This window comes from Mastigoproctus giganteus, chromosome 14, assembly GCF_048544385.1.
Source record: "Mastigoproctus giganteus isolate SK-2022 chromosome 14, ASM4854438v1, whole genome shotgun sequence".
Lineage (NCBI taxonomy): Eukaryota > Metazoa > Arthropoda > Arachnida > Uropygi > Thelyphonidae > Mastigoproctus > Mastigoproctus giganteus.
This window is the reverse complement of record NC_143588.1, coordinates 35,396,136-35,414,313: the sequence shown is the minus strand read 5'-3', so window position 1 is coordinate 35,414,313 and position 18,178 is coordinate 35,396,136. Positions and strand designations below refer to the sequence as shown.

Here is an 18,178-nt window from a genome sequence, read left to right as displayed (position 1 = left end):
AAAGTATACATCATGTAAATACTCATTGTATAGTTTTTTGTGTTTTTTATCAATTTCTTCATAGAAAATATATGGGTAATTAACCCATTTGGGCTATCCCGAGTTATCTCGTGTACTCCAAAAAGTGTGCAAATTATACAGATTTTTTTTAATAAATTAGTGCTTGAGCTAAAATAAAGGCACAGAAAAAGTCTTCATTACTCATTATATAAATAAATTAAAAAAATCAAGTGGAACACACAAGCAGTAATCGCAAACTAACTACATTCTGAAACACGGCTGCCACAAGTGGACAGGCGAGGCAAGTGTTGCTTGTTTGTTTGTTATTTGGTTTTTAGGAGCATTAGCAACTAAGGCCATATTGCTCCGGGATATGCAGTGGTCATTACCTGACCTTTCCACATCCTCCGTATTTGGTGGTGATGTTGTAGTAGTAGTAGTGGCATGTGATGCAAGAAAGCAAGTGTATGAGCTTATGCAGCATCAGCCAAAAAAAAAAAAAATCACACCATTCCCTCCAAATGCCTATCCAGTTCCTCCTTAAATTTATTCAACCTATCAACTTCCACAACGACAGATGGAAGTTTGCTCCAGCAATTAACCCCCGCAGGCTAAAGGCAAATTTCCGCACATCTATTCTACATCTGTTCTTTCTTAATTTGAATTTATGCCCCCTTAGATTCGTAATCTGAACAAGTGGAAGGATCCCATCAGAATTCAGCATGCTCAACCCATTCAAGGCCTTATATACCTCAATCAGATCACCGCACAGGTGTCTAGTCTCCAGCCACTGCAATTTGCAGAACTTAAGCCTCCCTTGGTAAGAGGATCCCTTCATTCCCCTCACCAATCTTGTTGCCCTTCTCTGTACACGCTCAAGGAAATCTACATCCTTCCTAAAATGAGGCCTCCAGACCCGTACGCAGTACTCAAGGCGTGGCCTGACCATTGCTTTATACAGAGGGATAATCACCTCCTTTTCCCTGATAGCAAAATTCCTATATATCATTGACAAAACCCCACGACCTGCCCTGGCAGCCCGTCTGCATTGCTCAGAAAACTTCATATCTGACTGCACAATTACTCCCAGGTCTTTTTCATTTTCTACCACCTTAAGTGTAGTACCACACAGTTGGTACGTTTCTCTGGGGTTACTTCTACCCATATGCAGTACTTTGCATTTGTCAAGGTTAAATTTCAGTTGCCACTTCTTAGCTCATCTGCCCAAATTATCTAGATCCTGTTGCAGTAGCACACTGCCATTACTGTCATTAACAACCCTGCCAACCTTTGTATCATCTGCAAACTTCGACATTAAGCCTGATATACCTTCATCAATATCATTGATAAATATACAAAACAACAGTGGCCCCCAACACCGAACCCCGTGGGACTCCACTAATAACATTAGTCCAAGAAGAGCAGCACCCATTGATTACCACCCTCTGTCTTCTCCCACTTAGCCATCCTTTTATCCATTGTAGCAACTTACTCTTAATACCATTCTGCTCCAATTTGTACAATAGTCTTCCATGCGCAACAGTGTCAAAAGCTTTCCTGAAATCCAAATATATGATATCATATATATTTGGATATACATATTTGTTATTTAGCTTAACGACACAAGGGCTACTGAGGCCAAATTGTGTCTGCTCATAGTTTATTTAGTCGAAATATACCGCTGTAGATGTTAAATTAAATACTCCTAATATAGGCCAATACATTTTAAATAGATTACAAGTTCTTTTATGTTTGCTTCATTTCCCAGGATATGAGTTAAATCATGTGAGAGGTTCAACCTAGAGACCGACTGAAAAGTGTTTGACCGTATGGTTGAATATAAGGGACAATCAAAGAGGAAATGCCTAAGAGTAAGTTGACTATCACAGGATGAACATTGGGGTGTATCTTCTCCCAGCAGCAGGAACAGATGGGTATGATGAGTGTCCAATTCTCAGTCTTGCCAGCACCACTTCTTCTCGTCTGTTTCGTCGAAAGCTTGAGAGCCACAGCTTCGGTTCTTGCTTTATCTGGTAAAGTTCATTGTTGGTGTTACTTTTCCAGATCTGTGACCAGTTGTCGTAACTTGCTTTGCGAATAACAGGCTTATAATCAGTGTAAGGAACCTGAGGGTGTTCTGGGACAGCTGGTTGAGGATGTTTAGCTGCGAGGTCCACACTTTCATTTCCCGGAATACCAGAATGGCCAGGGATCCAGCAAAAACTTATTGATTGATTGGACACACTGCAGGAAAATAGCTGAGAATGAATGTGTTTCAAGGTAGCATGAGAAGATGAGAAATTCGTCCTTATGGCAGAAACAGCACTGAGCGAGTCAGTGTAAATCATGGCAGGTGAGATGGAAAATTCAATAATTTTACTAAGTGCTAATTTGATGGCATATAAACTGCAGTAGCACCGAACGTACTGGCTGTTTTGGATCGTCAGTATAGACTTTACAGGCATGTGAGTTCAGAGTAGTGTGAGCTAAGTGCAACTGCCTGATATTAAAGGAAGGTACAGTATTCTTTCCCCCACTCCAGAAAAAATGTATCATGGGAGGGAGAAACGTATGTCCAAGGTGGAACAGGTGCAATTGTGTCCTGAAAAATATCGCTTAAATTGATATGCCAACTCTGAGAAAACTCTTTAATCCTGAGCGAAGAGGGTCTGTTTTCATTTGGCTTGTTGTCATATAACAAATCCCACCGAGCATTAAAAAGATATTCCCAACTGGGGTGAGATGGAAGACTCTGGATCTTAGCAGCGTAGTGTAGCAGTAATGATTTCCTACGAAGATGTAATGGAGGATCATGTGCTTCGATATAAAGACTCTGGATTGGAGAAGTCCTAAAAGCGCCCAACGCAGTCCTGAGAGCACTGTGCTGGACAATATTTAGACATTGTAAAATAGTGCTCCTGGCAGAGTCATAGACCAGACAACAATAATCTAGCCGTGAACGGATTAAAGTTCTATAAAGATACAGTAGAGTATACCGATCAGCACCCCATGACATAGCCGAGACTGATCGCAGTATATTCAGATGTTTTAGAAATGTATTTCTTAAATGAGAGATGTGAGCTTGGAAGTTCAGCTTGCTATCTAATATCACTCCAAGGAATTTAACGGTACTTACAAGTGGAATTAGAATATTGTTTATTTGTACTTCCGGATCGGGATGGAGAGCTCGTTTCTTGCAAAAGTGGGTGAGAGTGCATTTCTTTTCTGATAGTCTGTAGCCATTCCATGAAGTCCACGATTGTATTTTGGTAATGGCAAGTTGGAGCTGCCGTTCGATGGTGTTCATACTTTGAGACTGATAAGAAATTGTAAGGTCATCTGCGTATATGTAAGTTTCAACAGTTTTTGGGATATCTCGTGTTATGCTGCTAACTCGGATTGAAAATAGTGTTGAACTAAGTATCGATCCCTGCAGGACTCCTTCTTCCTGAATGTGAGATGCAGAGAGTACATTTTTATATCGGACCTGAAAAGAATGCAATTGCAGAAAATTTTGAATTAGTTTCGGCAAATGGCCCCTAAACCCCAAGTGGTAAAGGTCCATAATAATCCCATGACGCCATGTAGTGTCAAATGCCTTTTCAAGATCTAGGTTGACCATGACAAGATGTTGTTTCATGACAGAGGCATTGCGGATATGAGATTTGGCTTTGATAAGCACATCCAGCGTTGATCTATTTTTCCGAAAGCCATACTGATGATCTGGAAGAAGATTTTGTGACTCCAGGATGTAAGTAAGCCTACTGTGAACCATCGTTTCGAAAATTTTACCCAGGCAGCTCAGAAGAGATATTGGCCTATAATTTTCAACACAGGAATGATCCTTTTCTGGTTTTGGTAAGGGAATAATGAAAGATTGACGCCAGGAAGAAGGATAGGCATTTTCGGAGAACATCCGATTATAAAAGATTAACATGGTACTCAAATCTTCTTCAATTAAATGCTTCAGCATAACGTAATGAACTCCATCTGGGCCTGCAGCACTGTTTGAAGATCTGTTTAACGATTCTTGAAGTTCTACGAATGTAAAGGGTTCGTTGTAATTTGGTGGTGATGGGCTCGAACTCCGGTCTAATTAAGAAACATGTGCTACGCACTGCTGCTCCTTCTCACCTGGCTATGGAGGCGCCCCGTAAGTGCTGCTTACGGGCGGCAGTTCAAGAGGGCACCGAAATATTTTTCAATATTGTTTTTGTGAATTATTTTCGTAAGTTCAGTATTCTGCATTTAGGGTGGCAAATTATATTTTGCTTATTGGTGGCACAGGAACGAGCGCTACTGTTCTGACATTGCTGTACAATATAAGTAAAATGAAAGCTAGTCGTAAGAAAATCCTGAGAAAACTCGTGATTTACCTGCCTAATGCAAAATTAGCCAGATAAATGCCAGAGAAAATACGTTTCACTCCTAAATTTGGAGGTATTATTGTTTGCTTCGGGTATTATTGTATCCCGAGATATTTTGTGTTGTTCCAAATAACTGTTAAAACTAGAAACAAGATATCTCGGGATAATCCGTGAAGCGGTTAAACAAAAATTTCACACCGAAAATGGTGAAATGAGAATCTAAAGAACAGTTTTTAGATATTGGTTTCACATTTATTAACGATCGTAAGGTTGTCAAACCACTATGTGTGCAGTATTCTGAAGTACTTAGTAATGAATCATTGAAGCAAAATAAACTAAAAAGACACTTTCAGATGAAACATAAGAATTTCATAGGAAAAGAATGAAGTTTCTTTGTCAGACATAAGCAGAAAATCAAACAACAGCACTTGAGTACTCCCATCAATAACTTTAAATATTCTATGCAACAAGCTACTTGTGAAGTATCACTGCCAGTTCAATAGTGAATCGTCAAGCGTAGTCTTATGCCTTGTACGATTATTTTCTTAGTTCATCACTAAAGTATACCATCAGGCATCTCTCATATTGTGGAGTTATACTTCATAACTGGGTTCACATGATTTCAACACCAGGATATCTACCTGCTACCAATGATATGCCAATAGGCATTGAAATGGTGCCGTCTGGGTGGTGGTGGTGGTGGTATCTGCCAAGAATAGTAACAATAGTCTTCTCTATTAGTGAAGTGTTAATTATTCGAGGTAAAGCAATATCATGGTAACTCATTGTGAAGGTAGTCACAATATGAGATACAATTAAATCAATGCCATTCATTATTATACTACTTTGTAGTTCACTATGAACGAAATATTGTGAATTATCACTGCAAGTTCAAAAGTGAATTGTCAAGCATAGTCTTATGTGATTATTTTCTTAAGTTTATTACACAATATTTGCAAAATTTTCGTATTTGTAATTTTTTTTTAATTATAAAGTTACATATTTTCTGAACTTATTATGACAAAAATTGTGAATTTTTTGTTGACTGTATAAAGGTGCAATAATTACTGTAATTTCATAAAAAAAATATATATTTTGCTTGTTCGTTAAATTTTATATATTTTCAGAACTTATGAATATAGAATAACAGAACAACAATAGTAAGAAATAAAAGAAAATTAGACAACATACAAAGATTTATACTACTGACGATAATTAGAGTTTGCTGCATGGCTAGTACCACAGCCTTGCAAGTCTTGACAAGTACTCTTTCCTGTACAATTTGGAAATAGTATGTTGAGGACTGTTTTATAGGCTGCAAAAAAAGTCCACAGAACATCAGGACATAACTCTCAAATTGGCAACAAACACAAGAAGGGAGAGGAAAAGAACTGCAACTGAATTAGTATGCCAATTGCAAGAAAACTGGAAACAGTCCACTAAGGGTGAGGTAACAAGGAATTTCATTCCCAATGTGAAAATTGGTTCTTATAACATGTGATAACTATGAAAGTGTAGTGCGTTTAATGATTTGAATTGGGGATTAATACAATTTACATTATAAAAATGACTTTTTAGGGAGTTATACAGCGAAAATGAGGTTGTGGAATGAATTACCAAAAAACAATGTGTTATTGGGTTCACATTATGATATTTTTGCGATACAATGGTAACGGATTAATATACGTAAAGCGGGGTACACTGTACCTGTAGTAAAGCTATGCGCGTGGTTTGAAATGCGGTATTTATGAATGTTTCACATTCATTTTTTTGCAATTTTGTTGATATTTGATACTTGGAAAAAAAAAAAAAACTCGTAAACCCGGGAACTCGTAAAGCAAGAACTGCCTGTAAATTACAAAATTGGCCAGTTTGTAAGATTGTGTGGAAACATCCTTATTTTATCAATTTTGTAATTATTTATTTCTTATTATGCATTCTTATTAGTTATATATTAGTTATCTTCACTCTCTATCTCCTTCACTTTGTTTCTTTAATTAATTTTATTATTTTTTTTATCACTTTATATGTCTGAGTGAGTCCTATTCTGTGCAAGTCAAATAGGACTAATAAGGAAAAAAACTGCTTTTCATTCAAAGTTTATCGAAAATTTATGTTAATTAATAAAAAGTAATAATATAATTTGCATGTACAATAATATATATTAGGTGGGCATTACAATCAATCAATTGTAATGCCCACTTAATATATATTCAATTCAATTCTAAATAGGATCATTAAAATTTTCATCATCCCAGAGATAATCTGATGTTTAAATAAAATAGATTTTCTGAGTTCATATATGTCTGCAAAATTTGTTGACCAATTAAGTGTTCAGTCACAATTTGAATGCCAACTAAAAATTAAAACAGAAATAATTCTCACATCATTGCTAATTTAAGACAGATGCCCAAGCCGCTTTAAGGCAGCTTGTGCACCTGTCTTAAGGCAGCTATTTTATTATCTTGGCCCTTTCACATAGTGCAATGTTATCTTTATAATAATGCATTTTAGTTAGTGAAGTATTCACTAACTAAAATGCAATAAACTTTCACTAACTAAAACTTAATATGTCTGGAACAGTATAAAAATGAGTGTTTATGTGTACCCGTCACGCATTTTACGATAAAAGTCAATTATTTTGCTAAATATGTTTTTCTTAATGATAGAAATCATACAACTGATCTTAATGATATGATACTCATTTTTCGTTCATATATTGTAAAAAAAAAGTGTATCATATCCAAAATAATTTTAATTTTTAATTCACAGTCATCTTTATATTACATTTTAATCAGGAATCATCTTGGTCCATTTCTAAAACTATGCAAGATTAAAACAAGTGGAAATCAAAAGAGAGACTTAAGATACAGAAGGTAAATGTGGGAAAATATCAGCTTGGAAATTTATCATTATTAAATACTTTAATATTTTTATATCACTTATGATTTCTATGATTTCATAGGAACATTTCTAAAGCAGTAGGAAACATCACTTAAGACTATGATTCAACATGATTCTTTACACAATTTCAAGAATTTGCATCAATATTGGATAGAAAACATTCAGTGTACCTAATATATATACATATTTAATTAAAATGGTATTTTAATTTTTGTGAGTATCAATATTAGTAATCCCAATAACAATGTAAAATAAGTGGCAGAGATTTAAGATTTAAAAAATTCTTACCTGTTGATATGATCTTAATTCAGCATTGATAGTAACAGGTACTTTGAATGAATCTAATTTTTTTGGATTCATCAGTTGTTCAAGGAAACGTCTTTCTTGTGCTTTTTTGCTCATTAAATCTGGACGGAGATTTGGAGAACCTTCAATTCCTCCCTGTAGAATACACAGATTGGTGAATACGTTTTTTAAATTTCTTTGAAAAATAATAAAAATATATTTACAAGTTCATAATGGAGAACCGAAAAAGCGCCACTATCCTTTCATGAGTATATACATTTTGAAGGTGTTCAATGCATTATCAAAAATTTATGTTTCAGTTTAAATCCATCCCAGTAGTCTCCTGTAACAAGCCTTCATGGAAAATTTACAGATCAGCACAAAAAAGTTCAAGACCCAACAGCAAAGGGATAATCCATAATCCTAGGAGCAGTAAACATTCTCAAAATACCAACTGCAACAGGATTTTTTCCAAGAAGAACAATCTTAACAAACAATTATAGTCACTGAAAATCTCAAAAAGAAAAAAATCAATTTATTTTCTGAAAGAGAATATTAGATCAAAATTATTTTTGATTTACTCCTAGACACCTCAAGTTACCAAGCAATAATAAAAGATCCAACCAGCAAAGCTGAAAAAAAAAAAAAAAAAAAAAGTAAAATGATGATCTGTATAAATAGCTGAACAACAACAACAACACAGAACCTCCACATAATGTTTGCTAACTTAAAAGCACACAAGGACAATTTCCCAGTAACACTGATTAAACCATGAATTTATCTGTTTCACGTATGCAATTTGTTTGCTAAATCCGCTGGTGTCATTAGTTTTTCTCTAGAAACAACTGAAAGTTTTGTATTTTTCAAATATAAGAGCCAGCAGTATTTGTATTATTGTTTCTTTTTTTCAGTTTACTGTGAACACCAAATGAAAGTGTAATGTATCTCCAGAGTCATTTTGCTAACTCTGTGGATAATATACAGGGTGATTCAGAAGGAATAGTAAATATTGTGGGAGGTTATAGTATTGATTATTCTGAGTAAAAAATTTCACACGTGTGTCCATTTCACAATGGATATGGAGATACAGCTGTTTGAAACTGGTGCACACAAAGCCATTATGATAGGTATTAAAGAACGATAAATGACTTATTGTTTGTATTTATTGACCTTCTGAATGATACAAAACACAAATAATTGACAAATTTTTTACAGTTCACAATAAATGTTCGAAAATCCCACTGCCAACCTCAATGCGCTTTGCAACTCTTGTGGTAATATGACCCGTTGTTCTTCTTGGTTGTCTTGGTGTTCCTTTAAAAGGGCAGCAGTATCCAAAATGCAAGCAAGCAATTCGTCTCTTGTATTCACCTTTTCTGTGTATACTGCACTTTTCATCCATCTCCACAAACAAAAATCTAACGGAGTGAGATCTGGAGACCTTGGTGGTTAATGAACGGGACCATCAGGCCAATCCATCGTTCAGGGAAAGTTTGATTTTGATATACCAATCCTTGTAGCCAAGGGATCAACATCCAATAGTACTGGAAGTCCGTTTTGCAAAATTTTAGGTAAATGGGTCCTGTAAGATGATTTTGCAACACAACAGGCCCAATCAACTGATTGTCGATGATACTGCACCACAGAGAAGCCGTAATGTTCACCATATTCCTGTCTGTGAAACACCGTTACGCATAGAAATTCTTCGTGTGCTAATAGCAGGACTATATTCTACTGACTGGACAATGTGTGTTCTATTTCCTCCATTTTGTTTATTTGCACATTCAGAAGAAAATGAGTGCTGGGAACGATAAAGTCTTATGCAGTTTTGTGTAAACACTAGTAAACGCTCTTGAATCCAGTATTCTGCAGTTAGGGAACCATCTATGGTATTCTCTTACAAGCAGCAGTAGCATTTCCACCACAAAAACTGTAGACAAACACCATAAATAGCATATTCAGCACGTGTGAAGTTGTTGTTAACAACACATCTAACATCAAACAGAGTCAGGTTATAACTGCTTCTTGGTCACATCTGATTCGGGGAACTGTGCAGCAAGTTTCAAACAGCTGTATCTCCGTATCCACTGAGAATTGGACCCATGGTTATATGAAGTTTTTTACTCAGAATAATCAATACAATGACCTCCCAAAATATTTACTATTCCTCCTGAATCGCCCTGTATAAGTCCTAAGCTGCAAGTTAAGAATAACGTAGTTGGTGGCACCAAGTCTATTTTCGAATTCCTATGGGTGATCGAAACAAGCTGTGGTAGTTGCAAGCCAACATTACAGAGATAGTTTTGTGGTAGATCTTCCGTGAATGTCTTTTACTTTACCTCAATTACGGAGGGAGTCCACCCACAAAATGACCATGATGACTGATACTTCTGTTACAGATATATCCAAGTTTACAACTTTTATGATTATAAAAGCTGAATCTCAACATACCATCCTCTCGTGTTCTGGTGGTGACACAAAAGAAAAAAAAGGGAGGGGGAATTAATACTCAGTCCCCTTTCTGGAGAAGACTCCTCTTAAGAAGAAATGATGAATCTGACATATCACTTAAATCCATAGAATCTACTTAAATCCATAGAATCTATTGCAGAATCCTGTGCTATTGCTTTGATCTGATTTGTGTTTATGAGGAAATTGGTACTAGTCTGGTCACAATCCAACATGCTATCCTTTTAATGCCCTTTATGGATAGTTCAAGTAAAAGTTTGAAAGCTGTACTGTTTCATGACGTGAATAAAAATCCATTAATTCCTGCTGCAGATGTGGGTCATGTTAAAAAAAAACTAAAGGACTGTGCACTATAGGGAAGGGGAGTTCAGTAATGTTTTGTATTCACCCAGAAGTAGTTGTGATAGCAAGTTGAAACAAAGACCATGTATTAAACCTTTTCAACATAGTCATCATCAAACAAAAGTTTGATGATGACTATGCCTATCAATACTCTTCCACAGGACAGTTACGTAGGAGTCCTGTGACTGTCCTTCAAACCATGATTCAGCAGCAGAAATCACCTCATCATCAGAGGCAAAGTGTTTTCCAAAAAAGAAAGAGCTTCAGAGCAGGAAAGAGGAAGAAATCCAAGGCTGCAAGGTCGGGAGAATAAGCAGGATGTAGAAATATTTGAAACCCACAATCGTGGGCACACCTCACTGCAGCGTGTGAAGAACGTGTAGGGGAAATTATTGTGGAGCAGGAGCACACCTTTTGACAGCTTTCCCTATCTTCTTGCTTTTATAGTAGCACAAGCTTTATAAGGAGGTTGGAATAATACTTCACCATCAGAGAACAGCCCTTTTAAAGGAAATTTGTTAGTTACAACAAGCTTATGCCAAAAAAACTAACAGCATCACCACCCACCAAAAAAGGCAAACATGCCTTTTTTGGTGGGTGGTGATTCTGCATGCTTTCACTGTTATGACATATGTTTAGTTTTAAGTGAAAAAAATGTGTTTTTTCCAGCACATCAACAACATATGTGCACATTGTGTCCTTTGTGTCCTTTCAGAAGAAGAAGGAAAGGACAACATTGTCCTTTCCTTTCTTTCTTCTGCTAAGGGGTCAGGAGTCTGGCAACCCACCTAGTAGACTTTACTGATATGCAAATGTTGATGGATGATGTTCTCCATAGACCCTACACTAATTTGGAGCACAACAGCTAGTTCTTTGATGCTAATATGGTGACCTTCCAGGATTAATGCCACAATTTTTTGCAACATTCCCATCTGTCACAGCAGCTGCAGGGCATCCTGGGATTTCTTCATCATGCAGAGAGGTTCTTCTACATTTGAACTGTTTATACCAACATGCAACAGCAACACTGTAACCTGGGCAGTCTAGCATCCATTTCTTCAATAGAGGAACGGCATCATTGATCTGTATTCCGCTTTATCCACTGAGACACCACTTCATTCAGAGCAGAAAAAAAATTGTCAGATCGAAACCAAAATTTGTGGTTGCTATAGAGATTTCAAGGTATCAAACTAAAAAAAAAAAAAAAAAAATAATCTTTCAATCACTACTACTGGGTGAATACAAATATTTTCGGAACTTTCCTTATAGATGACATCAAGTATGACCAGTATAAATGGGACGTCTGTGGTTTCTTCAGGGTGCTAGGGTTCCTTCTGGTTTTTGCAGGGGGGGGGGGTATCACAGCTGTTTTTTTCCTCTGACTCGGGGTTAGCAAGGTAGTAGGCCAGCACTAAAGGAGAAGAAGAGGTTGGTCTGTCACAATTGAGAGCACGCACGCACGCACGCGCGCGCGCGCACGCACACGCGCACACACACACACACACACACACACACACACACACACACACACACACACACACACACACACACACACACACACACAGTAGGTGGTAGATGACTTTCATCAACCGGTGAAATACCACCACTTTGCTTATTGGAGGCTTGAAGTGGTGAAACCCATGTTTAGTCTCTAGAGCAAAGTTTCCAGCATCCCACTCCCCCCATACTTCTCCTTCAACCCATGCATGGTACCAAGTATTATAGGTTTTGAGACCTTTCGTGTTTGGGGTTTTCATAACACACACACACCTTTATTCTAAGAAACATGGTTCTGCTTTTACCATTCCACATCAGGCCATGCCTGGTCAAAGAATTTCTTATAGAGATTCAATCATATACAATCTATGTTTCTAAAATTTTGTGATGAAAATGAAAGATGACATATTTATTGTTCAATAGGTTAACCAAATGTGGCTTCACTTGAACTTGAAGAAAAAATGACTGATAACGAGTAAAATATTTCGCAGTCATTTTGCCTTGTAGTGAATGACTTCTTGGTTAACGAGTGATAATGTCAATTTTATTCAAAATAAAGGAATTATGGGATGCAGAATGTCAATCAAGCTCTATCACATTGACATTGTATAGAATTTAGGGGATGGGGAAGAGTACTTGGAAATGATGTGATTCTCTATTTCCAAGAGTTAAAATTCAGAGAGGTGTCCACTTATGGAATCGCCCATTGGTATCCCAAACACTTGTTGGTAAAAGACTCCTTCATGGGTGAAATAATTACTAAATAATTTAGTAAGTTCGTTATGTCACTGATTTCTAATTTTGTTCTGTTTTTTTTTTATTGTGGGATCATTGCATAACAAATGCTGAGTAGCCTCCACTGCCTTTTGTGGATGTACATTTGTATATAGTGATTTCATATCGAAAGAATATAATTTGTCATCCGGTTCCAATTTTATATTGTTGACTCATGAAAATAGGTGTTCCGTATTCTTTATGCGATATTTGGAATAATTAATTAAAGGTTTTAGTAAGTCAACCACAAATTTTGCAAAGTTTGCTGTTGATGTGTTTTGAAACTTACTATTGGCCTTAATGGTTTGTCGGGTTTGTGTAACTAATGACACCAAAGATGTAGGGCGAACGTGTTGTATGGGCTAAGAGATCTGTGTGAAAACTGCTTGTAATATTTTCTTCGGAGCATAATCTTTTTAATTCTTTTTCTTCAGATCTGAGTTTTGATCTGATTGTGGGAATAGGATTTTTTCTAGTTTTTGGTATGTTTCTGTATCTTGTAGGAGGTTTGTCAGTTTGTTGTCATAATCAGATTTATTTATTCCTATTGAGTCACCCTTGTCAGTCTTTTGGATGATGATGTTTTTATTTGTGGTTAATTTTTTGATGCACTAAACTTCTCCTTTGAAAGGTTAGGAGTAAGATTTGGTTTTCATTTATACATTGTTTATTTGCTTAAATAGTTTTATTCTATTGCTGTGACTATGTAATCTTGTTTGGACTCGTATCACATATTCGTTGAATGGAACCTTTTTTTGGGGTTACACTGTAATTGTGGCCTTTATGGAGGAGATTGTTTTGTTAAGTTACAGGTGGAAAAATTGGTTACAAATTCGCCATTTGTGGGACCTATTTAGTGCATTCCTACAAGATTGGGGTTTCTGCGCTTTTAAAAGGGAGAACTATTTTTCCTCATGTCTTGCTGTAAGTATATCAGTATGAAATTTTATTCTATCCTGTAGATGGTGGGAGAAGGCATTCCATAAGTCCTCCTTCACAAGTGATTTTAGTCGATTTTTGACTCAGTGAATACAGTGCAGAAGGTTTTCCTTCATGTGGGTCCTTTGTTTTAGTGTACATTTTGTAGTTGACTTACTAAAACCTTTAAAGAATTATTCCAAATATCGCATAAAGAATACGGAGCACCTATTTTCATCAGTCAACAATATAAAATTGGAACCGGAGGGGAAATTATATTCCTTCAATATAAAATCACTATATACAAATGTACAACCACAAAAACCAGTGAAGGCTGGTCAGCATTTGTTACGCAATGATCCCACAATAAAAAAAAAAAAAAAAACAGAACAAAATTAGAAACCACTGACATAACAAACTTACTTCACCCACGAAGGAGTCTTTTATCAACAAGTGTTTGGGATACCAATGGGCGGTTCAATAAGTGGACATCTCTTTGAATTTTACCTCTTGGAAATAGAGAATCACATCATTTCCAAGTACTCTTCCCCATCCCCTAAATTCTAATGGAGGTATGTTGATGATCGTCTGCTTATAAGAAAACCGTATACCATAAATAAAATCTTTCATGAATTGAATAATATAGATGAAAAGCTAAAATTCACAATACGAAATGAAGAAAACAATAGCATAAATTTCTTACATCTAACTCTGTGTAATTAACAAGAAATTACACAAAAATCATCATACTAAAATATATCACAAACCTACAAATAAAGGAAATTATTTACATTTTGACAGCTATGGACCCCTTTCTCACAAAAAATCAATTATAATAGCCCAGTTCATCAATGCATTTAAGTATTCAACTACACAGGATGACTGTAAACAGGAAATAGAATCACTTAAGGACAGATTCTCCAACTGAGTTTATTAGAAATGGCTCATAAACAGTGCCTTAAATACTGCTGAAATAAATAGTAAGAAAAACAAACACAAGAGGTAATAAAAATATAATGGCTAGGCCTCCCATATGTTGAAACTTACCAACAACCAATTGGAATCAACGAAACGGAAGAAAGCCTAGCTTTCAACAGCTCCAAGAAACTATGGGCATATCTTGAAAATTCAACAAAAAATAATAAAACAATAGACTTTAAACAACAAACAAACATAGTTTAGGCAATTCTATGCACAATAGACTGTATTAGAAATGTAACAACTGTGTATATATATATATATATATATATACAGTCCTAACATTTAATCCCAGGGGTTCAGACCTGGTGAGTGTGGGCTTGGCACACCCAGGGTCCTGAGCTGGATATCATCATTCTTCTATTTCTTGGTGATTCCCTTCTACTTCTGACTCTTTTCTCTCTCTCTCTCTCTCTCTCTCTCTCTCTCTCTCTCTCTCTCTCTCTCTCTCTCTCTCACACACACACACACACACACAGTAATTCAGAAATGTTTTTTTGGTTGGTGCAGCCTAAGCCTCAGGCTTCCTTGCACCATACAGCTAATAATAATAATATAATTTATTCCATTCTTTCCTGTGTGCCCAAGTTTAACTTCCATAAGTCATGGTTGCATAGCAGAATACAAAAACATGGTTACATAGAAGAACACAAAAACACAAAAGCAGTTTAAAAGTAGCCTCAAAAAATAAAAAAATAAAATAGACCGGACAAAAAAAAAATTAGTTCTGAGTAGGCAGCTCACCACTCAGACACAGGACATTACCCATCCTTTGAAAACACCATATCAGACAAACAACACACAAAATTTAAGCTAGAAACCAGCAAAACTCTAGCAATAAGATCAACGAACAAGTCAATAAACATACAAAGACCAATAATAATTTCAGAGGAGTGGGATCTAAAATAAATATCCTATCAGTTCAAATTTAATAACAAAACATAACAACAGCCCTCCCCCCCCCCCCTTCAGGACCTCTATTAACGGGGACAGGTAGTCATGCATCGGGATTTCCAAGTGGAAGCTTTCATATTCTTTCCTCTAAATGACCTTTAAGCTGTTCTAAATCCCTAGTTTTTCAAATTCCCAAACTATTGGTGAAATACGAGGGGATGGGAATTTTCCTTCTATTCTGCTTCTCTTCCTTTTGGCCACTTACTCATCCTCCCCCCATCTCCACTTTTGAAATATGGCAAGGGCTGGAACTATATATACGGACTTTGACATGTGTTCGCTTCCTGTTTGAAGATGGTATAAATGAAAATCCCCCATCAAGCTTCGGCTAATCTCCCAAGTATACTTTCAATTATTTGCCATGCATGGATTTAGGGTTAAAGCTTGTTTTTATTCCTTTGTCACGTTGCAAGGTTCTTCCATCTTTAAACAGGTCTTCAAAATAATTTCCATCTTATGTGGATGCAGTTATTCCTGAAAAAAATCTCAGGTAAGAGATTTCCTGACTAAAAATATAATATTTCAAAATTTTAATATTTCTTAATATCCTATGTATTATATTTATTATTCTATTTTTATTTGGTTAAATTCAAAACATTGATTTAAATTCAAAATGCTGCCCTTGAAGCTTCTTCAAGGGCAGCAGCAAACAACTTCGGAGATATTGTGTCTCCTTGTCAAACTCCTTTTTCAATTTTAAATTTGCTACTATCTTTGTCTAGTCTAACTAAGGGGGTAGCAATCTCATATATTTTCTTCAAAATCATAATGTATGGAGTGTCTAAGCCTTGTCTTTCCAGTGCCGAAACATTGCCTTATGCTGTATGGAGTCAAATGCCTTTCATAATCCACAAATGCCAGGCCTAATGGTGTTTTCTATTCATTTGCTGTCTCCATTAGCTGCGGATATTATGTGAAGGTGATCTATAGTTGAGAAATCACCTCAGAGGTGATCTGATTGAGGTGTATAAGGCCTTAAATCGGTTGAGCACACTGAATTCTGATGGGATTCTTCCACTTGTTCAGATTACGAACCTAAGGGAACATGAATTCAAATTCAGGAAAGACAACTGTAGAATAGATGTGCAGAAATTTGCCTTTATCCAGCCGGTGATGGACTTCTTTACTTATGTAAACTCTAAAAGGCAGGGGATGAATCAGATTAGTCCACTTGATGTCGATGGTTCGATTGTTGATGATCCTACTCAGGTAGCAAACAAACTGAATGAGTATTTTGCATTTACATTCACACATCAGGAGTTAAGGATTGAAAATGCCAGAAGGTTACCAAATTGTAGCAGGGTGCTTAATGATTTTGTAATAACTGAGAGCAAAATGGAGGAGAAATTGTTGAAGTTAAACATAAGAAAAGCACCTGGGGTGAATGGAATCTATCCGGTTGTATTGAAGGAGGCGGCAGAGGAGGTGGGCAAACCCTTAGCCATAATTATTAGAGCATCCTTGGGCTCAGGAGAGGTCCCCACAGATTGGAGATGTGCAAATGTATCCCCAATTCGCAAAGGGGGATCAAAGGGTGACGAGTAATTACAGACCAGTTAGTTTAACTTCTGTTCCAGGTAAAATAATGGAGTCACTGGTTAAAGATGCATTGCAGGATCATCATCTAGACAAGACTGCACCAATAAATCAGGCACAGCATGGGTTTGTTAAGGGAAAGTCTTGTCTGACAAATTTGATTGGATATTACGATGTGGTTACAATGGATCTGGATGCAAATAATAATTTTGATATCATATACTTGGATTTCAGGAAAGCTTTTGACACTGTTGTGCATGGAAGACTACTGTACAAACTGGAGCAGAATGGTATTAAGGGTAAGCTGGTACAATGGATAAAAGGATAGTTGAGTGGGAGAAGACAGAGGGTGGTAATCAATGGGTGCTACTCTTCATGGAGTCCCACAGGGTTCGGTCCACTGTTTAGTATATTTATCAATGATATTGATGAAGGTATATCGGGCTTAGTGTCGAAGTTTGCAGATGATACAAAGGTTGGCAGGGTTGTTAATAACATATGGCAGTGTGCTACTGCAACAGGATCTAGAAAATTTCAGAAGATGGGCTGAGAAGTGGCAACTGAAGTTTAACATTGACAAATGCAAAGTACTGCATATAGGTAGAAGTAACCCCAGAGGAACATACCAACTGTGTGGTATTACACTTAGGGTGGTAGAAAATGAAAAAGACCTGGGATAATTGTACAGTCAGATATGAAGTTTTCTGAGCAATGCAGATAGGTCATGGGGTTTTGTCAATGATATACAGGAATTTTGCTAGCAGGGAAAAGGGGGTGACTGTCCCTCTGTATAAGGCAATGGTCAGGCCACGCCTTGAGTACTGCATACAGATCTGGAGGTCTCATTTTAGGAAGGCTGTAGATTTGCTTGAGTATGTACAGAGAAGAGCAACAAGATTGGCCAGTGGAATGAAGGGATCCTCTTACCAAGAGACTTAAGTTCTGCAAATTGCAGCGGCTGGAGACTAGGCACCTGGGAGGTGATCTGATTGAGGTGTATAAGGCCTTGAATAGGTTGAGCACGCTGAGTTCTGATGGGATTCTTCCACTTGTTCAGATTAAGAACCTAAGGATGCATATATTCAAATAAAGGAAAGACAGCTGGCTGTAGAATAGATGTGCGGAAATTTGCCTTTAACCAGCGGGTGGTTGAT

The 18,178-nt window shown here is 36.7% G+C and overlaps 1 protein-coding gene across 4 annotated transcripts in view; it reads right to left on the bottom strand.

Annotated features, from left to right (window-relative positions):
- Positions 1 to 18,178, bottom strand: part of LOC150075060 (TATA-binding protein-associated factor 172-like) — a 934,682-nt gene that overhangs the window by 183,851 nt on the left and 732,653 nt on the right. For all 4 annotated transcript variants that reach the window (XM_090388242.1, XM_090388245.1, XM_090388243.1 and 1 more), the window contains exon 28: positions 7,560 to 7,712. In XM_090388242.1, the coding sequence (XP_090244368.1) occupies positions 7,560 to 7,712 (153 nt within the window). The remainder of the gene's footprint in view (positions 1 to 7,559; positions 7,713 to 18,178) is intronic.